Source organism: Rousettus aegyptiacus, unplaced genomic scaffold, assembly GCF_014176215.1.
Source record: "Rousettus aegyptiacus isolate mRouAeg1 unplaced genomic scaffold, mRouAeg1.p scaffold_m13_p_8, whole genome shotgun sequence".
Taxonomy (NCBI): Eukaryota; Metazoa; Chordata; class Mammalia; order Chiroptera; family Pteropodidae; genus Rousettus; species Rousettus aegyptiacus.
Window position 1 is genome coordinate 91,044,251 of NW_023416311.1, and position 23,137 is coordinate 91,067,387.

The 23,137-nt window shown below is 37.8% G+C and overlaps 1 protein-coding gene across 2 annotated transcripts in view; it reads right to left on the reverse strand.

Annotated features, from left to right (window-relative positions):
- WDR70 (WD repeat domain 70) overlaps positions 1-23,137 on the reverse strand; it is a 228,362-nt gene that overhangs the window by 14,556 nt on the left and 190,669 nt on the right. For both annotated transcript variants that reach the window (XM_016142476.2, XM_016142475.2), the window contains exons 14-17: positions 7,664-7,764; positions 6,069-6,148; positions 3,948-4,064; positions 2,607-2,769 (exon numbers count right to left, since the gene is read on the reverse strand). In XM_016142476.2, coding sequence (XP_015997962.1) covers positions 2,607-2,769; positions 3,948-4,064; positions 6,069-6,148; positions 7,664-7,764 — 461 coding nt within the window. The remainder of the gene's footprint in view (positions 1-2,606; positions 2,770-3,947; positions 4,065-6,068; positions 6,149-7,663; positions 7,765-23,137) is intronic.

The following is a 23,137-nucleotide window of genomic DNA, read 5'->3' on the forward strand; positions in this document are numbered from 1 at the left end:
GCATTATTAGTAACTGCCAAATACTGGGAACAACTTAGATACCCATACACAGGAGAGTGGCTGAATGAACTCTGTCACATCCATACAATAATGTACTATGCAGCTATGACAAAGAATGACAATGAGTTCTATGAACTGATGCTGAGTGATTTCCAGAGTCTCCTGCTAAAAGAGTATTTATACCAGGCCATCCTTCATGCAAGAAAGAAGGGGATATAAGAAAATACATACCTACTCATTTGCACAAAAGAAATACAAGAAAGATAAGCCAGAAACTAGCAGTTGGTTACCTATAAGGGGATGAGTGGGAAAAGGGCTGACATGAGAGGGTTGTGTTTGGAAACAGGGGAGCAGGAGTGACGAGGAAGTGAGACTTCTCTGAGTACATCTCTTTTAAAGTTCTCACTCCTAGCACCACAGTCATAGTTCACATACCCTATACATACCCTAAAGAAATAACAAATGTAGGAGAAACCCATAAAAGGAATAGGAACGCTAGAAAATGAGCCTAACCGCATTTCAAAAGAATAACAACCACATTGACAGGAGTAGAGGAGAAAAGATCTAATTTAAGTAACTTCGGAAAACAGTATCTTCACTGGATATTTTAAGGTTAAAAAGACAAAAAGAACTGTACACAAATGTTGCAATCTAGTAAGGAAAATGTTTCTCACAGAGGAGGAGGTAGTAATTCTGAAACAACTTTATGTGTCTACTAGAATTGGACAAATAAATAAATATATTATAGATAATAAGTGCTGGGTTTTTCACTATTGGAGAAAGAAGTTACAAAGAGGAAAAAGGGGGAAAGGTTAAATGAACCCTTTGGCATAGAATTGAAATCAGATGCATCAGTTTATACTCAGGGTTTTAAAATATAAATACAGAGATCTATACGGAAACACACATGTGTATATGTACAGAGGGTAGTACACATGTATGCATTTCCAAGCTTTGTCAGCTGAGAGAGGACTTAGAAGCAATGACATTTCAGGAGCAATGAGCACACCTAGTACAAACCTCTTGGTTTCTAAACATCATTCTCCAACAATAGGAATCGAGGCTCCTTGGAGAAGTGTTTGATTCTAGGATTGGGGCAAGAAGAGCGAAGACGAGCCTGGGACATCTGGTGGTGCCAGAAAGTAAGGAAGTGCTCAAAAACACATAGAGACTTGTGGTAAGAAGACGGGAGTCATTCTGAAGGGGACTCCATTGGCCAAAGCTGGAACAAGGGGAGCAGGAAACTAAATGACGATACTGTTGGATTTTAACCCATAGAAGAAAGTATTTTGAAGTCCACAATGATATAAAAAATACTTGAAAATAAATAAATGTGAGGAAAGAGACAATTCTTCCTTCTGTAGAATTCCAATTAATAAGTGCAGAAGAAAAGAGGGAAATAAAAATCACCATCAGGCAAGCACCACAATAATGACTGTTTCAGGCAAACATACTCATGGATGATAAAATTAGAGAGTAAAATTTGAGAGACGGGATTTGCATAGTCTTAAAATATCATCCCCAAGAAATTTATTAACTCAAAATTTAAGGACAGTAACTTTACAGTGGAGAAGCTTGGCAGACATCCCCTTAACCAAGTGATCAAAGTTAGCATCACTAGTCAGAAGACACAGTGACATGAAGCCCCTGAAACGATGCACTGAGAAGGACAGATCTCCCAGTGTTATTTTCGCCGAAAATGCATAGTAGCTTCATTCCAATCATAAGAAAATATCAGACAAACCTAAACTGAGAGAACGTATAAAAATAACAGATCAGTGTTCACCAAAGTGTCCATGTCATGAAAAACAAGAAAGACTAGAAACTATTATGACTGGAGACTGAGGGGAAGGAACAACGAAAGGCAATCTGTGTCCTGGGTGGGCTCCCGGAACACAGGAAGGATGTCAGTGGAAAGCTGGGGAAAATCGACTAAGGTCTGTAGCTTAGTGTTGTACCAGTATGAATTTTGTGTTGTTGCTAACTAATTGTACTACAGTTATATACGGTGTTAACATTAGCGGAAGTAGGATTAAGAGAATACATGGATTCTCTGTACTGTTTTTACAACTTTTCTGAAATTCAAAATTGTACAAAGTACCATTTTTTGGAGTAAATGTACTGGTTTAGTGCCATTAGAACCAGTACATGTTCACCCATGTTAAGCTATTCAAAGGAATCTGGGCAGGCAGGCTCCACTCTGCCTATGTAAGTGTTACTTATATGTAGGGCTCTACAAATAAAAGTTACTCCTTAATAACAGACCTACAAACTCCTCCCCTTCATTTGCTTTTAATCCTCCTCAACTAAGATAAAGCATATAGGCAGTGATTTTTTCTATCACAGGTTAAATGGGTTTCACATAATTAATGGCTTTACACTAGGCTATAACTCTGATAGAACTGGCCTAGTTTAAAAATTCACCATTTTAGAGTCCTAAGATGCAAACAAATGCCTAGATTTCAGAACTGTGGGTACCTAGCCTATTGTCATGCTCAAAAATAAAACAGGAAATGGAGAAGTCAGAGCCTCAAAGCAACCATTGATATGTTCTTCCCAATTCGTTAAACAAAATACTATTTCTACTTCGAAAGGCTGCCTCTTACTTGGAATATGCTGGAGAAACCCAGTATGGGTTGTCTTCAGCTGCTTTGGCATGGCGCAAAATGGCCTCCCGGGGATTGCTATCATCGGTCTTGTCCAAAGCAATGTTTTTCACAATGTATGACGACAGAGTGCCCCCGTGGGTTCCGACCCGGCCACCACGACCTGTTTCGAAGGAAAAAAACCCAATCAGAAACAAAATAAGCATGACAATACATAAGTATACGCCTTGTGTGCGCTGTCCTTATCTGACAATGCTGAGAAACCATCAGGCAGCTGGCATGAACCAAGTGTCATATCAGAACGTCTGAGTGGGAGAGAAGCAAGGTGTAAAGCTCAAAAATGGTTAGAGTCAGGCTGTAGGGAACCTTGAATCTGAGAATGCAACTAGACAGTAGGAAGCTTACAAAGGTTTAGGGGCAGTAGCAATATGAATGCTAGAGGAGTTGGGAATAAAAGCTGTGTGTAAGAAGAATGCAGATGAGATGGCGAAGAGAGAGAATGACTTGAGATCAGGTGCCTAGTTAGAAGAGTTTTCAATAATCTAGGCCAGAATATTATTTAGGAACTTTGATTAGGATGGTGGCAGAGAAAATGTTAAAAAAAAAAAAGAGAGAGAGAGAGAGAGAGAGAGAGAGAGAGAGAGATTGATAAATGAAATGTTTTCAGTGCTGAAGGGGCAGGCCACACAGATGTAGGTCCAGAATCCAGGTGCAGATGAGTGAACAAGTCAAAAGCTGTAGGCTTGTGAGCCCAGGACAAAAGGAAACTACACAGGTGATAACAGATAGTAGGATTCTAGTAAAGGTATGTGCTGTGCTATAGGTGTCTTGCTTTCTTCTGGTACCAATTTCTTAAGAACTCTAAGGACTTTTTATTCATCATCATCTTCTAGGGAAATGGGTAGCTCCAATTTATCAACAAAGAACTAAATGCTGGCCATTTTCTGCTTTGCGTGAAACCTAATTGGCCTAGATTCTGGTCAAAGTACCCAATGCAGCACAGGAAGCCAACACTGAGACCAGTGGTTTTAATGCTGGGTCCCCAGGAGTCCCAGAGTTCCACCGAGGTCACCCAAAGGGCTCAAGTTGGAAACCGAGCAGAAAGGGCGCTCTACTTCAACTCAGCAGCTCCATTTTTATCAGTTTCATGCACTGGGATTCTGTCGCTACAGTTATGCGAAAAGTTCTGACGCTAAAAAGAAAATGTTTGAAAACCCCCATTTAGTAAAATCTCTCTGAAGACAAAGAAGAATCCAGGTCCCCCAAAATCTTCCCAGTTCTGTATCAATGACCCCATCCCACCCCTCGACCCGCCTGGCAGGCCGCTCGCGCATCAGTCACCTGGGCCTGCTACAGGAGGTTCGGGTTTGTGAGACTTCAGGGGGTCCAGGCGGTCCTTCTCCAGCTGCTTCCTTGTACTCCGCTGGCGGGGCTCGCGGAACATAGGCAGGGCATGAGCTACGAGAGGTCACATTTAAAAAATTTCATTATAATAATAACCCGTCCATCCAAAAACATAGCTAAAGCATGACTAACAAACTGAGGGATGAAATGGAAGTCATAATGACAGCCTTCCTCTAATAATAAAAGACAGTCTTACTGTAACCAATTAGCCAATTCTGTTTGAAACCAGACTCATTGTTCACCTCTCCTGGCAACCAATGGCACTCAGGAAATACTGTCAAATACTGTCACGGAAACATTGGTGAGGCTCCCCATTTCCCAAACCATGGGTAGCAGTTAAACTTAATTTCTGTGGTTTTGAAAAGAAACACCTAATGGGACTGCCATTTATTTTTTCTTCTAGGACCCAAGTGTGAATAATGCCAACAGCCTGCCTGTCAGCCCTGAAGTTTCCTCAGATGCCTCCTAAACACTGGAATCACTTCACACGTTTCTGAAATGTGACCACCTCTCAGGAGGAGCTGACAGCACTGAGTAACCGGAAGGGAGGAGCACTTCACCCTCTGAAACTGGGATAAAGGTTGCCTTGAAGGCACAGGGGGTGCCTGAACCTCCTGACGTGGTGTCTTGATGGGGACTTATTCCTATTTCTATATGGTGGACAAAACAAAAGAATAAAAGTCAAAGCAATATTTTTCTAAATACCATTTTTTTTTTTTACTGTCAGAATTAAATTTCAGAATGTAAAAAGAGTATATGAATTTAAAAGAGAAACTGACATTCTGGGGGAGAAGGAGATGAATTTGGGGGGGGGAGACTTAGAATCTCTTTTTCTTTTTGACCAAAAAAAGTACCTAATTTTTTTGGACGCTTCCCTGCAGATTAAAATCTCCTTTAAAAGGGAAAATTTCCCCAAGAGGACTGGGAAAGGAAAGTAAAGGAATACAGGTTTAAAAAGAACTTATAATATGAATAACAGAGCTGTCTATACTACAAAAAACCCTTCCAGTATTACCCTGTCTTCTACCCTAACTGCCAGCCTGGGCCAAGACCATAACGCTCACCAGCGGAACATGCTCGCCTTGAGTCAGGGGCGCTGAGAAACGCAGCCACTCGTCACTCTACTGGGCAACACGACACAATAGTATTTTTAGGAGGGGGGAATATAGCTTTTCACTTCAAACGGCTGGAGGAATTTAAGTAGGCTGCAAGTAATTACATGAGCTAGACTGGTAATGACACCGACTTTGACACTGCTACTCTGGCAGAAAGTGTCATGGGATCTCTTCACTGATCGTAAGTTCCAAGGGAGACGGTCTTTTACGAGACCCACCACCAGAAAGAAAACCGAGCAGCACTGTGCGCCCTGGACTTCAGACTGAAAGAAACTCCAATGAAGTCCACAAGGGTATCTGCTAATGACAACTGCTAGGGCACCCGAGATTTCCTTCCTAGCCACTACCCTTAACTGGTCTGAGACTGTGGCTCTGGGAAACAAAACTCTGCCAGATTAACGGGGTTCTGTGACAAAGCCAAGGGAAGCTGCTCTGTCCTGGTAAGATTTCTGATCATACCCCAGGTAGTTAATTTTATATCTAAACATCTCTTGGTCACAGAATTTCAGAAGGAGCCATGGGAGACCCTTCAGCTTGTCTCCTCCCTCTCCTGATGAAGTCCAGTGGTTCAGCGTCACACCGCCCATTAGTAATGGGACTGGACACATCCAGGTCCCCCGATTCCAAGACCAGAACTCTCTCTTGTTTATTCTTAGAACAGATTGTTATTCTTTAAAAGGCTGCTATGGAGTAATGCATTAGGCTCAAATTGGCTTTTCTGTTTTGGGTTGAAAGTTACATGAAATAACTCTGTCTCTGTGATGAGTCACAGAAGCTAAAGGGGTTAGCTGTTACATGACTCGCAGCCCTGTCCACATTAACGGGATATTTTGTAATATATGCCTGAACTCTGAGGGCTTTTCCTGTCTTTAAAGCCATGAGATCAACACCACACTAGAGAAGAAGAGAGATGTATGAGGAAGAGACCATGCTAACAACTTACGGGTGATGATGTAGTCCTGGGTTAGAGTCTCAGCTTGTTTCGCCTTCCGCTGGGTTTTAACCACGCATAATTTCGCTCCCCTGAGTGGGGGGTGGGGGGGAGGAAGCATATTATTTTCTTTACTTGGTCTTAGAAACAGAAAACCTATGTTGAAAGTATCAGATACTTCCAGGAACTCACTCTGTGCACACCATCGCACCATGCCCTTGACTTTCCTTAGAAAGGAGGCCTCACAGGCCTCACTGATAAGAGAGTAAATGTATGGGAAAGCAAGTCTGTCTGTCAGTGAAAGCACAGCAGAAGGCTGGTCTGAAAAAATTAGACATAAAAATCTTAAAGAGATATAGATAACACCTTTTCACCCTAAAGGTCAGGCATTCAAATCTTAGTTTATGTCCCAGATAAAAGCAATCTAGGTGGTCTATACCCTAAGTGACAATTTGTCCACATCTCAAATATAAGAGTACAAGTGTCTACAGCCCAAGAATGTGTGGGATTAATCCTAAATGTGTTTAGAACATTTCACTTCTCCTTAACAATATGAGCCGTCCCTTTCAGGAGAGGCAAATGTAAATAAGCAAATTTCTTAAAGACTCCATAGATAGTGCTTTCTAAATAAGCGCTATCAAACGAGATCATCGTTTTCTGAAGTGGAACAGACTCCTTTGCATCTTAATTATATTATATCAGCATTTTCAATGTCTTTACTAAAAAACAAGCAAAATCCGATTTGTTCTTAAATACTACAACATATAACTTTATTTTATAGGGTAAGCGTTCCAACCCTCGTCCAGAAAGTTCTGAAGGAAGACAGGGCTGTATGCTTCCATTCAGAGCCAAATTACGATCAATAAATATTCATTAATAAAGGATGGGTTTCCTTTCCCAAGAAGGATCCCAGTGAATTTAGCATATGAATTTTAATACTAGCTTACCAAGGCTTGCTTACTCTAAAGAAAGAGCTAACCAATCACTAGACACTAACAGAGAGAAAGAAAACCCCCCTTTTCTGGGTGGGGACACACACGCATCTTTGCGCCCAGGGAAAACAGAAATAACTGAGAAACACACTGGTTACACTTATGTTTGGCATTTGGGGTGAGCGTGGGGTTGGAAGGGGAAAGCATTTGAGTTGTCCCCTGCGGCTGGCAGAGAACCACACTGCCAAACATCTAAACCAGTATCTGATAAAAGTCCAAGTAGAAAGGGCGCAAAACAGACTGGCTGCGTCCATTTCCTGTGAGTGGTCAGTTCCCTGTTTTATTAAACTCTGACATGCATCACTGCTAATGCCACTGTCCAGGGTAGGATGCAAAGCGGGAGGACTTGTTCCCTTGTACTCAACCTTTTCAGCTAAAGACCTGCAAATCCCCGGGAAACTTTTGCTTTGAATTCTGTATGGATCAAGAATGATATCCAAATCCTCTCTAAAATTCAATACTAAAAGTTTGAGGCTTTACTCTGTGCCAGCTGCATTTTCTAAAAGGGTGGATCCCCATCAAAGAAGGAAATAAATAAAAGCAGGGTTAAAAAAAAAAAAAGGCACTCCCCCAGTTGTTGTCATCAATCTAAAACAGGCAATACTTCTGAAATACCTCTGACTCTTATTGGGGTCATAGTAGACTTTAGCCAATCCGTTTCCTGTTCCCACCATGATCTGGTTCAGCTTTGGATGCCACAAGCAGCGGACCACACTCTGAAAAGGAAAGGCATGGCAATCAACTAAAGGAGGCCAAATAAATGGAAAAAACCCTGCTGGTAATCTGATGGCCAGTTTACTACAAACTGCCTATCAACTTGATGGTTACCTGAACCTTTTAGGACATTTCTTTCTAAACTATAAGGTTGTATTCCTGAGGTTGGGTTCCATTTTGTCACTTTCTGTGTAACACCCTATAAAACTTAAAAAAGATGTTCCCTGTCCATCGTCCTTCCTCCCTGTTCCTGAGAGCCATGAAACCACAGTTAGCCTTTCCCAGCTCCACTGCCATGTGAAACTGGCATCTCGGAATGCCAAACACACATAACTCTGTTCTGCTTACCATGAAGCAGATTTAGATCGCAGTGTTTCATACTTTTACACACACAACATGTCCCTCTGGACAGCAGATTGAGGCCAGGTGGTTACTGTTTTTAGTTCACAAAGATCTGTATCTCATAAAGCTTTTTCAAGAACAACACATATTTGGAGGCATTAAATAGTATCTCCTTATCTGTGAGATAAACCAGCAGGACAACAGCAGAAGTAAAACAGATAAAGAATACAAAGACTTACATTAACCCGAGTGAAAAGCTGTTTAAGAGAAGGTGCCGGGGAAGTTAAGACCCTCTGAATTCATTACTCATGAGGAGAGTAAGTGGTGTTCTGGGATCGAAAAGAACCATGAAGTTCTCAGTGAGAACCACAATCTGCTTTTAATTTTTGTCTGCAGTTTAATGGTAGAGGTGGGCGAGATGGCAGGGATAGAATTTAGAGGGAAAAAGATGAAGTTAAAGTTGTTAGGAAAAAACAGCACGTGCGAGGTTCACTGTGATGGGGGAGGAAATGAGTGGAAACATTGATTCAGTGTTTATTAATAACCTATCATGCACCGAGCAGTGCACGAGGGCTAAGAAGAAAAGGGCACACACAGGTAGGTACTGCCATTTTACGTCCCAGTAGTAAAATGAGAATCGGAATTTGACTCCTAAATCTACCTTGGGCTGAATTTCTTTGGTTTCCCCTCCATAACCATCCCACATTTTTTTTTTTAAGATAAATCATTTAAGAATCTCTGCAATCCTTTTTGATGGAAATTCTGGCTCCAATCTGACTGCCAAAAAACAAAACAAAACAAAACAGCATATAGTTAAATGGCTACAAATCCTTTGAGATTCCTGAGGAACTAACAAGGAAGAACTATAACAGAGTCCGCAGGACTTCTGATTCCTGTCTGACAGCACTCCACGAGCGTGGTTGTCAAGCTCTGTACCACTGAAGGGGGTTGAGATGTTCTATTGAAAGAGTGGCTGTGTTTTCCCTGCTGTAGGGGGAAATTAAGTTAAAATGGCAGGATCTCACATTTTAGGTTTTCTTGCCACAGAACAGGTTCACTCAAGCCGATATTCATCTCCTTCAAGTCTTTGCTGAAATGTCATTGCTACTCAGACTGTTCTATTTAAAACTATATCTCACAACTCCCCTGACTTTGCTTTTTCTTCTTTTCATAGCATGTATCACCATTTAACATAATATATAAGTTACGGTTAATTATGCTTATCATCTGCCTCCCCCATTAAAACAGATGTTCCACATAGGCAAAGATCTTGGTCTCTTCTGCATGGCAATGTATCCAAGTGCCTATGTTAGTGTCAGTGTTCAATAAACGTTTGCTGAAGGAATGAATTAAAAGTTACAGTTCACCCAAGCTTAAATGGATTGCTTTGCTAGGTGGAGTTGGAGATAATTTTCAAGTTAAAATATTAATATCTATGAAGAATAATTTTATTTCTCTGGATCACTATTATACTCGAGTACCCTATAAATGCAATAGGATTAGTTCCCTCCTAATGTGGCCCCAAAAAGAGAGGTGTGCATGAACCAAAGAGCAAGAGAGATAGTGCAAGGGGCTTTCAAGGTCCTTCAGAAATCTCAGCCACTCACAAACGGCCCCACGACAATCTTAAGGACATAGTATTAAAGTTATTTCTCTTCCTTGGTTCTCTAGAGGTCTGGCTAAGCAGTCTAAGATTACTGGTTCTCAAATATGTTTTCAAGTGAGCAGGGTGCAGAATTGGAAAACATCCACAATGTAGGCCTGGTAAATTCCAAGACACCCAGCCAAATAGGCAGTTTCCAGGGGCAGCAGGTTACTGTTACTCTCTCTCTCTATGCGGAGGGTGTAAATGTTAGAGAGAGGCAACTGCCCAGGCCAACAGACCAATGTCTCATTGCTTTCCAGGGAGTCCAAGCTTAGGGCACTGCATCTCTATTCCTGTTCACATCCTTTACCCTCCAGAGCTCTTAGACACATACATGGCTGGTCAGCATAAGCGCTTATGAAGAAACACATTTACACGGCAGCAAGGAGAAGGCAAATAAGACCCCTTGAACTAAACAGTCATTCCAGAGCTCCATCCATCATGGCAATGAGTCACCAAAGCAGCCAATGAGGGCTCTGTGAGCAGTACGACTTAGGCAAAGGATACTTAAGGCTCAATTACCCTAAGACTGGTTATTAATCAAACACTACAGGGATTCCAACACATGGAATGAAGAAACAGAATTCAAAGTCAAAGGTGGGTGGGCCTTTTTTGTTTATTAATATTTATTGTGTGTGTTTAGCTAACCTTTGTAAACTTTGCAGCTAATGCGGCTCCGTACTTTGTCCTGTCAAGGAAATGCATCTTATAGCAGAGAGCTGGCCATCTGCCAAACCAAACAATCCCAGAGCCGGCGGCGGGGCTGGGGAGCAAGCAGTGCTGCCACGCCGCTAACTTGTCAAACACACGTACTGGGCTTCACTTAACAACAATGGGACGCGTGCCTGCTAGAAGCCCAAGGAACTATCAGAAGACAGATGAGCTATAACTACTTGAAAGAGCACATTCGCTCAATTAACCATCCACCCAAGACTTCGCCATCCTCTGTCTGTGTTCTTGAACAGGTGCTTCTGTGGCGGGGGGCTTGACACATTCAGACGTACAGACAGACTGAGCTGTGCAGCAAATGAAGGGTAGAGAATATATCTGAATCAAAGGACCAGAGACGAATGTCATGACAAGATCTACAAGGTCAAAGTGAAAGCCTTCACATTATATCATGAGTTCCAAATGGCAGCAGACCACCATAGTGCAAAGAACTAGATTCTGAATTAGTCCGCGTATTTGAACATATTGATTTGCTCAATTAAGTTTATACAGCATTTTATCCTTACGCTAATCTATTTCATCTTACCAAAACATATGGGACCACTAATGACTTCCCCTAGCCGCCTAGGCTAAGCTCCATTTTAGCATAAAATTATGTTTAGTCTTTTACACCAAAGCCGACTTTCATTTTAGCATAATAATTTGGCAGTGCCAAGTAACCCTAATCTACCCTCGAAAGTACTCAGCTCTAGCAGCAGCCATCAAGAGATGATAACCGGAGTTGGAGATCATAAGCACAATGACAAGAAGTTAGGAGACTTTAACGTACTTAACACGGAGATCTGTCTTCTCTACAGAGAGACCAAAGAAAGAAGAGGGGGGCGGGCTGGGGAAGAAGAGGGCCCTGTGTACAGACGGCAGTGTCAAAATTCCAAACCTGGATTTTTAGAGTTACATACCTCAGCAAAAGTTAAAAAGGCCACAAAAATTCTAAATAATTTATTTCTGTGGGTTTTTTTAGTTTACTTTAAGTGAAATCATGGAAGCGAATAAGGAGTGGAGACAGAAACCAATGAGAAAAATGAATTTATATTTTAGGACATGGTAGGAAGAAAACTATCGGGTATCTGGAATTTTGCGTTATTTAAAGTAATAGAATCCTCACAACAATACTACAAAATTAGTAATCTTATTCTTCTTCCAGAAGAAGAAACTGAGGCTTGTAGGAGGATGGGTAACTTTCCCAAGCTCACAACCTTGTAGTTGAAGGAGCTGGGATCAGATCGGGGCTGGGGGCGGGGTGGGGTGGGGGGTCCCTAACTGCAATACTTGTTCCTTATACTACTTAATTATGCAAAGTCCTGTTTTTAGAATATGGGGAGGAAGGGACATCAGAGATTTTATATCGCTTCTAAATCAACCTAACCCCAAAGTAGAAATCTTAGCAAGTTTATATTTAAAAGCAGATGGTATTACTAAAATCATAAAGGAAAACACCCAGCACTACCCAGTTCGCAAATGTTATTATTATAAAAGAAATCAATGTCTGCGCAACATCTTAGGTATCTGTAATGCACATAACCAAACACCACCCTTATTCTACTTTACATGCTAAAAGAAGCCCAACATCCTTCATAATTTTATATCTGAAACATGATTATGATGAAACACCATTTCCTGATCCTCCCCAGCTGCTGACCCATACTGTAAACCAAACTCCATCTGGTTTTTTCATGTTTGGTTTTTGTAATTAAGTACAAGAATGGATAAGCCAACTCAGTGATTCCTTGGGAGAACAAGCATTTCTCAGAATTTTCATATAAAGAGCCTTACACCTGTCTGTGAAGCAGACTGTCACATGGTCTTTCAGACTTGTACAGAGGCAGTCTCACGGTCATGGACACCCTCAGGACTACCCAATACACTGGAATGGCCATAATGACCATATGTGATCCCCATGGCTCAGAACACAGATCAAGATGTGAGACTAAAACAAATAAAAAGAAAGCAGATGAAAATGGAAAAGTACTGAAGAAAGAAATTTCTTCAGATTTTCACAAGTTTTATTTCATGGAGAAAGAAAAACTGCTTTCCATATTAAAATATTGAGCCAGGGAAATAGAAGAGTAAGATGGGAATTCTTTAAACTTTTCCAGGCTATTTGTCCTATTCTCACAAAGCCTTGCTTTCCCCAAACCTGGATTATTCTGCAGCATGCACAGGCCATGGGGCTTGGCCTCATCACTCTAAAGTTCAGGCAACAAACCTGTTGAGTAAGCCTCAGTATCCAATAAATAAGGCTGCTCAACACACACTTGATCTCTGTGGAGACATCCCTCAAACGCGAAAGATTAAAGACAGACATTTTCTCTGCTCTTCTCTCTAACTGAGCACGTACCTCTCCTTTTTTTCCTCTTCCACACTCCTCAAACTCTGAGGAAGTTCCACTATACAAATTGTAGCAATTATCACTCTTTGCTGGACATCTTCTCAATCTTTCCCTTTCACTGTCCCAAATAATTCTCTCTCTGATAAACCAGGTAGACACCCAACAGCAAAAAGAAAAAATGCCACAGAACTTTTATAAATGTAAGGGTTGCTGCAGAAAAATCAAACAAAGAAAAGTGTTGCTCTATTCATGCCATAAATATTTGGTACAGATGCACAGATTATATTTTTAAAATTAGCATCGAATTATCAAATCAATTTTCATCAAACTATGGAAAATGCACTTATTAAAATCAGTTCATTTACAGCCTATGGTCTAAAATTAAGGTAACCTCTAAAGCAGCAAAAATCTGGAATCTGGTAGTTGTCCTTGGCACTAAATAAATCACATCTGTATCTAATAATAAACTTGCCTAAAGAATTTCATCACAAGAAAAAGTTCTCAGAGAAAATGGAAAGTCTCTTGGGTAAGAAAATTAAACACATTTTCTTCATCTAATTCAAAACACTAAATTTTAGTTTGGTCCAATCCTATTATTTGAGAAGAACTTACAAAGGCAAAGAAAGCACAAATTACGATTGAAGAAAATCTGGTAATTATTCTTATCAATGACAATTTGGGAGCAGGAAACAAACAGGAGTCTGGCAGCTGGAGTCTACTACAGGTGAGCGACATCGGTGGTGGGCCCCATAAGGCAAATACCCCAGAGGCCCCATTCCAGTGATCCACTTAGAAGCGGTACTTACTGGGAACACAGTCTCAACACCCAAGGTGATCTTCCCACCGGTGGGCACAGGATAGGTTGCTGGTGTGCCCAGATATGGAGTCCCTCAGGCCTGAGAGGAGCCTGGGTGCTGGGGTCCCAGGCAAGTCACTCCCAGCCAATTAGCCTTACCTGTTTCTATCATGCATGATCAACCATTATGGGGACCAGGTTGTGAAAAAGTTTGGGAAGCACTACCTAAGGTGCCACCTCTCTCAATCAAATCTACACAGACCCAGGCCCCTTTACCCTTCTTCCTCCTTTATCCATAGTTAGAGATGGGCATAAAGATAATAACCATAAATCCTTTGTTTATATGAATAAATAAAGCATAAATGGATAAAACTATTAAATCCCTAACTACTAGGTATGAAATACATATATGATCAAACCTTGGAAATCATCAAGTATGTAAAACCAAAAAAAAAAAAAATACAGGAAAAGCTGAATCTTCAAATATGAATTATAGAGGATATGTAAAGCACTATTTATCTTAATATAGTATGGGGAATGATATAGTATGTTCTACAAATCATACTCTTTTATTTAGCCTTTTGGGGGTCTCAGAACCCCTAATCATAGAAGACACAGCACTACCTATCACTCTAAAAAAGGAATAAACACTATCCTGGGATACGTGTTAATTATAGACCTCTTTCTTCCTCACACTATACATAACTGTGAAAGTTTGGCCAGAGTTCTGATAGAACAGCTGGAAAACTTATTACTGAAGATCATTCATCAAATTCAGGTTGGGAGAGGAAAAACTCCCACAGAAAATTCTACAAGACATAAAGTCCTTCACTTAGTCTATGAATGGGACGTAATATGGTGTTGGGGTTAGACAAGAGAACACTACTCATTATTGTATTACATGTTTAGACGTTATATAAAAAAACACTGTCATTTTGAACACCTTTAAACATCTACAAAATCAAGTTCTCCAGTTTTTATATCTTATACAGGAGTCAAGTATGTTTCTCCTCCAGGGTGGTATTATCTAGTGGCTGTGTCTTCCTTCAGTTTTGCCACCATAGCAATTATGTCCATACAAGGAAATGGAGATAAATCTAAACACCAATAAAATAAAATACTAAGCTCTTGTACAGAAAAGGAAAAGAGTTTCTCCTTAACCAAAAGGAAAATGAGAACTTTTCTACTGTTTTAAAGGACTAGAAATGAAAGCAAAACAGTAAACAGAAAACATTTCCTTGAAACCACTGACACCAAGAAGTAGTAGATGCCGTTTAATACAACATGTTACAAGGTTAAATGACACCAGAAAATGGAGAAGCTATTAAACTGGACAAGCCCTCCTCCTTTTAGTCCTCATTCTTCTGCCTTCAATGATTTACGAAGCCTGACACAGTATATATAGGCCCTTCATCCCACTTTAACTCCCAAAATGAGATCGCTGCCAAATATATAATTAAGGGAAAAGACATCTCGCTATAGGTTTTGAATCTGGATTCCTGTAGTAAACATTATTTCAGCAAAGAGAATGTTGAATAGAGAATCTAAATAACTGTATCTGAATTACGAATCTACTTGTTAAATAAATTTATAAAGTTGTTTTTCTAAGAAAGACTGAAAATGAGAACAGAAATGAAGTGATAAATATATCAGAATATGTATTCTATTCTAAGGAAGAATAATGATTAGACTTTTAATAAAATATAGTGACAAATTCCAATAAATAATTTTTACTTCAAAGGAGAGTGTGTTTTACAAAATAGATCTAGAACACAGATCATATTCGTTAACAATATAATGACCAAAACAAATTACATTCATTAGAGTTCTAAATTATGAGTATTTTAAGCTTCTGTAGTACATTTGTTTCCTCTACTGAACTCGAAACAGCTATTTTTAGTAAGACTGAAAAAGGATCATCTCAAGTTTTAAAGCAAATAATTAAAGTAAAACGTGTACTTCCATCAAATCCAAAATAAAACATTTATGTTCTAAAATTCCAAATTTATTTTTAAAAACTATTAACAAAAAAACAAAAAACAAAAAGAAGAGAAAGTGGTAGAGAATAGGCTACTATAGTAAGTCCCAATAAGAACATACTAGAATAAAATATGACAAGAGGTAAAGCAAAATTAACAGATAAATTTTCACCAAATGCTTACTATGTATCACGTATTACTCTAAGCATTAAGAATGCAAAGCCTTTACCACCCATATGGCACTGAAGAGACTCTTACTCTAATTTGGTCACTAAAGAATCTAGAATTGGCTAAGAAAAGAGTATCAAAGACAAAAGAAGTGTTGAGAAAATAGCCCACAGAGAAATGTTAAAAACAATGGCAATAACAACAAAAACTAAGTTTGGCTCATTTGGACAGTAACTTTATAATCTTCAACGAAACAGAGGATGTTGACCAGCTGTTCTCTAATGCCATGAGGACTAGAGTAAAGGATGTGGGCTCTAAGCATGAGAATGTAAGATTAAAGGTAAGGAAAAAAATATCTGATGGTAAGAGATCTCATAAACAAGAATGAACTCTTTAGAGGGACTGTAAAGTCTTCTGTTAAACATTAATCTGATTTTCATATAGGAGAGTTATACAAGGAGCTGGACTCGAAGATAACCGAGAAACTGATCAAAGTATGCCTGATGCCAGATGCCGGATGGCAGCTAACTGAGCAATAACCAGCAGCTTTGCCTGTGGCGTAGTTATGTCAAAGGAACATACCATCAGAGGAAGAGGGGTGACTCACGTGAGGATCATTGACATTTTATTTCCTGCAATATGGATGTCCTTGCAAATGTGCAGCAATCTTAAAAGCTTCCTCCCTGGCACATGGGCTGCAATTTGTACTATTTTATTACGCATTTGCCATCACTGTTGTGATTCTTTTAATTAAGAAAAAAGCGAAAAACACTCGACGTTCTGGGTGAGACAGGGGAAACACATTTCACTCAGTGTCTCCCTCTGAACGCTGTTGTAACTCTGGACAAAATGGAGCACCTATTTGAGGGCTCTGAAAAGCAAACGGTAGTGCGTGGCCTGGGGAATTAGTCCAGAATTCAAAGTATCACTGAAGCAGAAGTGAGTGTAGCATTCCCCCACCTCCAAAAAATTTGTGATGAACAAAATATCAAAATTTTAAATAAAGACAGGTTCAGATCAACTGAGTTTTCCTTTTTCCTCGGGCTTTAAAACAGTTTGGCACAGCACTGTTACTCATTTCAATTTTTATTTAAAATATTGGTATTTTATTCATCATGAATTTTTTTGGAGTAACTTTGATTTGTTTTATGTTGTATTAAAATGTTATTTATCTTAATTACTGAGTTTTTGGTACCTCTTTAAATTTTGTGCTTGAGCCTGACCCTAGTCTTGGCTCTGCCTCAACCTGCATCTAATGCTATTACACAAAAATAAGTTTGAAATGAACCTTACCTAAATGTAAAACATAAAACTTTTAGAAGAAAATACTGAAGAAAATCTGTGTGACCTGGGGTCAAGGAATTCTTAAGAAGTAACACCAAAACATTCTATAAAAGTAAAAATTAATAAATTACATTTTACCAAAATAAAAATCTTTCATTTTATAAAAAATTCTATTAAGAAAAAGATAAAAAACAAGCAACAAACTGGAAAAAAAAATTTTCAAATCATATATCCTAAAAAAAAAAAAAGTGGTATATAGAATATATAAAAGGACTCTCAAAACTTGACAGTAAGAAAACAAAGAATGGGCAAAAAATTTGAATATGTACTTCACCATACATGATAAAAAATGGAAAATGAACACATGAAGATATTCATTAGCCATTAGGAAAACGTACATCATAACCACAATGAGATACCACAGCACACTATTAGAATGCATAATGTTAAAAATGCCAACAATACAAAGTGTTGGTGAGGATGCGGAGCAGGTGGAAAACACATTCACTGTTGGTGATAAATGCAAAATGACACTGCTACTCTGAGGAATGGCGTAGCGCTTTCCTACAAAAATAAACATACACTCGCCATGTGACTCAGCCAGACCACACTCAGGAAATGAAAACTTAAGTTCACACATAAACCTATATATGAATGCTTATAGCAGCTCTATCCAAAATCTCTCGAAACTGGAAATAATCAAATGTCCTTTAACGGATAAACAAACTGTGCTATATACATACAGTGGAAAACTACTCAGCAATAAGATATATCAAACTATTGATTCACACAAATGTCCTGGATGAATCTCAAAGGCATTCTGCAGAAAGTCAATGTAAAAAGGTTATATCCTGCAGGAGTCCACTTGCAAGACATTCTTGAAAAGCCTACACTATAGTGATGGAGAATAGATCAATGAATGCCAGAGGTTAGGAGTGAGAAGGCAAAGGAGTTAGAGTGTGACTATGGAGGAATAGCACAAAAAAGGTGTTTTAGGGGTGATGGAACTGTTCTGAACCCAAATCGTGTTGATGGTGGATATATGAATCTATACATGTATTTTTTAAAAATCACAGAACTGCATACTTTAAAAAAAAAAGGTCAATTTTACTATATAAATTTTTTAAATAATAAAAAAGATTCAGCACTAAACTAGTTCCTGTCATCTTCCCTAAAATATTTTAAGACTTGATTAGGCAGATATTAACAGTTACCATCACAAAATTGGTGGTTTCTTTTCTCTCCACTCAATGTGCCTACACTCACTCAACTGTATTCTTCAAATCCTGAAAACTACTGTCCTGGAATACCTGCCCATAGCGTGACATGTTTAGATGCAATGAGAACCAAGAATTTATTCAAGTCTTACTGATACCAGCCCTCCTTGGACACTGTGAAGCTAACTTAGTAGGGGACCTCAGCTGAATTCCAGTTACTATTTAAATTGCACTCTGGTATGTATGCAGCTTGCTTCAGGAAATCCCAAGAAATGGTTTAGTAATCCGAATCACAAAAGCAGCAAAAATTCAATATTATTTTTCATCACAGCCTAATGGCATATCTTTTTTTTCAGTGACTAAAAAAAAGAATATTCTTACAGAAAGTACTACTGATTGACCACTGTGCTTCTTGACAGTGAAACACTGTCCTCACAGCCATGCTAGAAGTCAGCTAGTGACCCTGGGCAAGGTGGTGCTAGAAGAAACACTATGTAACTGTTATATTGGGAGACTTACACTACAACTCCATCGCCTAACTTATTCCAGTTTCTCTATCAAATATTTATGTATCTCAGAAGACCAGGAAATAACCAGTGCTCACTTACTCTGCCTTCCTGCTCTCAATAAGCAAATGCTCCAGATACTATGATGGGTAATACTGTCTTACTACTTGGTGATGGGGAAATCTACATATTTTATTAAACGCGAGTATGTTAATTAAGGATCTATCGAGACTGTTTAATCGCTCCAAGAAAGTGAATTACAGTAAAATTTCGTTAAGCTGATTATCTCTTTATTCAAAATAATATATAATTCCAAGCAACTGCTATTCCCTAGTCAACCAGCTGCCTGATTGCTCTTTAATAAAAATCAGATAATGGAAAGCTAGTTACTTCAAAGCCCAGTTTTTTCCCATCCCTCTGTGCTACACATTAAGAAGGTTTCACTATATTTTAGAAGGCAGATAAATGCCAAATCTAGTCTTTCAAGTTTATTTTCAATTGGCATTGACACTACTGATCATTCGAGTCCCCTCAGTGTACGATTCCTTGTATAATCCTGACTGGGCAAGGATACCGCTTGACTCATTTCTAGAAAACATTTAAAGAGGTGTAATTCTGTCTGAGCTGGAAATTTGTATCCGTAAGACAGATCATTAGCCTGTTCCCAGTGTGAAACAGAACAGATGAGTTCCTCAACTCCTTCAGAGACAAGTTTTCACAAACATAGCTTTATTAATTTGTTTGAAGAGAATTTCCAGATTAGTTATATCTACAATCGAATGTAAGAACAAAGATAGGTTCCAAAGCCAATTCGGAGGACTTCTGGAAGATCCATTCATTTGAATGACCTTTCTGCTCTCTTCTATATGTACCAACAATGGAAGTTGATTATAGTCTGAATAGTCAGCATGCCCCTTACACTTACAAATAAGATAAGCAGCTAGCTTCATGAAGGGTCTATTATTTTATGGCCCTATTATAATCATTTATTATTCCTATTCAATGTCTTTGGATTTATATGAAGTAAAAGGGGCAATACTTTCATTCTATATGTTATATATAATTTTATATATTAACAAACATAGTAATTTTCTTGGACATTGAAATCTGTTAATTTAAATGTCATATCTGGGAATAATATCTGGGTGATGTGATTAGATATGGTATTTACTTTCTTAATGATCTTTTCTACACTGTCAATTTCTTACATTTTTAATATACTACTTTTATAATCAGTAAAATACAATTAAAAAACAAAAAGCTAATCTGATACCCTCATTTTAATGTATATATAAAGAATCAGATTTTACAAAAAAAAAATAATATACACTCAAGTTCTCTTCAGAAGTTCACTTAGAGAAGAAAATATAGTTGATATTCTCATGAAAATGTTTTTTTTTTTAAATAAATCAGTTTTTTACAAAATACGGACCTCGCTTTCTCCTCTATAGGCTATCTCTATAATCAGACATATGGGTGTTAAATAAGAAAATTTCCCCTCCTTTTAGTAAATTTATCAATTATACCTTAATTAACATAATTTTAATAATAACTACTTTTTTTCAATCAATACCCATGATAATAAGGGGCAGGGATACAGCTTGCAGTAAGTACATAAATGAGTGAATGATTAAATGAATGAATAAATCTAGTAGAAAAACTTCAAGTTCTCCTTATCTTTTAGGGGAAGACCAGAGATAATATTAATAACAAATATAAAAGTCATTTTTATTTCAATTTCCTCCATTTGATGAAAATGAAAATAACTGATAAAGTTCCAGGAAGGGAGAGCCAGAATATATATTTGCTCTAACTACAACAGCGTTGACTTCATGAAAAAATTAGTAACAAGACTTCAAACTGATAGAAGATACTAATACTAGATATTCTGAATTTTTTTTAATGAACATAAATGACATGCGCATAATATAAATTTCATTTCTCACAGGAAGGGGATATTCTGGAGCAGTGGTAGAAAGAAGCAGACACCTAATATATACTTTGTTCTTTGCTATCTGTTTTTTTTGGTGGTTAAAAAATGTTCCTGAATTAAAAAAATTTTAGGTAATCGCAAACAATTTTTTTTTTCTTTTAAACAACCTTTACTCTTATATTTCTTATGTTGACACCAGAATTCTCAATCAACTTTGAAATGCTTAAAGCAGTCTAGTTGAAAATATCAAAGCAAATTTCCCTTCCCTTCGGTTAGATCAATTGTGCCAGATGTTATAATTGTTTTTAAAATAAGGGTTTCTCTTTTTCTTTCTTTCCCTCACTTTGTTCAATCAGTGTTTACAGAAACAGAGGTACCTCACCAAAGTATCTAAGCAAACAAACACATCAGAAGAGAAGTCAGAATCAGGCGTGAAATTTCTGGCTTTTTCCTTTCCATCTGTTTTCTTTTTACCCAAGGAAATGCCTGCTATCTCTTTCAAATTATTGTCAAAAGCAACTAAGGTAAAGAGGCCACCATCTTAAATAATACCAGGTCTAAAGAATTTTATTTCACTATGTTTGGATTAAAGAACATAAATGTTAATATAAACTGTCCTTTGAATTATATCCGTTAAAAAGGAAATTCTATTAGTCATTCTGCAATAAATGATAGTTTGATGACATATTAATAAGCTGGTAATAGTTTATGATGTTATTTCAGAGCATTTCTCAAAATAACTGGAATTTTGAAAACATTTAAAAAATTTGTTTCTTCTAAACATAATGATTTTTTTAATTGATATGTCATCTCCAAATTATATTTTGTCTGTTCTTTTACTCCGATACAAAAAAATATAGTAGAAGTCTTTTACTCTTTTCAATATATTACTTTTATTATATATGAAACATCATATTTTGTATATTACTTCTATAATATATAAAAACCTAGGGTCTCATCATACACAAAAACAAAAGTGAGTTTGTAAACTCAAAATTTTCAGAGCATATGACAATGCAGAGTGAGATTATAACCAGTTTTTTTCTATGTCTGTTACAAAAAATAAACATGGGAAATTTAATTGTTATATTTTAAAAAGGTATTTATTGTAAAGACTGCAGGACAGTTTTTAGTTATTAAGAAATTAATTAAATAGATTCTAACATCCCCTGACTAAAAACAATGTTTGCTTCCATACACTTGCTGAGCTTCACATTCCAGAACATAACTATCTGGGGGTTTATTTTGTTTTAGAAGAGGGTATGGGGAGAATACAATCAATCACACTTTACCGAAGTAAGTGGACATATCTAGGATAGACCTAAAGTCACCACTGTCTGTACCTAGTCAAACAAGTACACCACTAAATGTTGATATTAAGAATATGAGATGCTGCCTTTTATGTAAATTTAAACTACAGCATAGTGCGATATTTATAAAAGAAATGACTATCTTGGTTTTAAATGACAAAAAAATAAAATAATTGAGGTATTTTTTTTTTGGCTCTATAGCAAAATGTCCACTCTCTTTACCTATTCCAAAGGATGCATTTATTTTCTTACACTCCAAGAAGACTTAAAACTTGAGAAAATAGATCAAAGGGGCAGGGCAATTTAAAGTCTCTTTAATATACCATCCTACAATATAAACAGAAAACAAAGCTGCCTGATGTTAACAACAAAAAAAGACAAACAAACAAATCCTAAATCAATGATTTAAAGTTTATCCTTTGTCCCTATTTGAAGTTCTCTCTCACCCATTTATTAAAATGTATATCAGAATATTTTCTGGCTTTTCTAAGATAATTCAATATATGGTCTATTCTATTTACTTAATAACCCCTTCTCCCTTGTTCGCTTCTCTTCATTTGCTCATCCCATAAATGCTTGGGTTTCTGAAGGCTTATTCTTTCTTTTATGCCCTTTCCTTAATCTAATATAATCAGTAACCAATATTTCAACTATAAACTATAAATGCTTCTCCCAAAACTGTCTTCTCTTAAGGACCAAACTCATCTATCCATCTACCTACTGAGCATCTCTACTCAGAGGACCTACAGGTAGTCATTTCAAGTTAAACATACCTACAACAGAACTCACTTTCTTTCTTCCAAAACCTGCTTTCTTTCCTTTTTTTTTTTTAACCTTACAGAACATTGATCCAGTCTTCCAAGTTATAAACTTCAACCTTCATATGTAAATGAACACCAAATCTTGTAAATCCAACCTTCACACTTCAGTAAAAATTACACTCTTCTAAAACGTAGATCTGAATGTGTCATTTCTTCGCTTTTAAAAAAGTAAAGCCACAAGGCAAAGTCACCTTCATATTATGGTAGACAAGGTCAGTTTGCCTTTCCCATCTCTAGATACTTCTCTCCCGCCTCACTCTCTAAAGACGCACACACCTGTTCTCCACACTATGCATCACCTACTTGCACTTCCCAA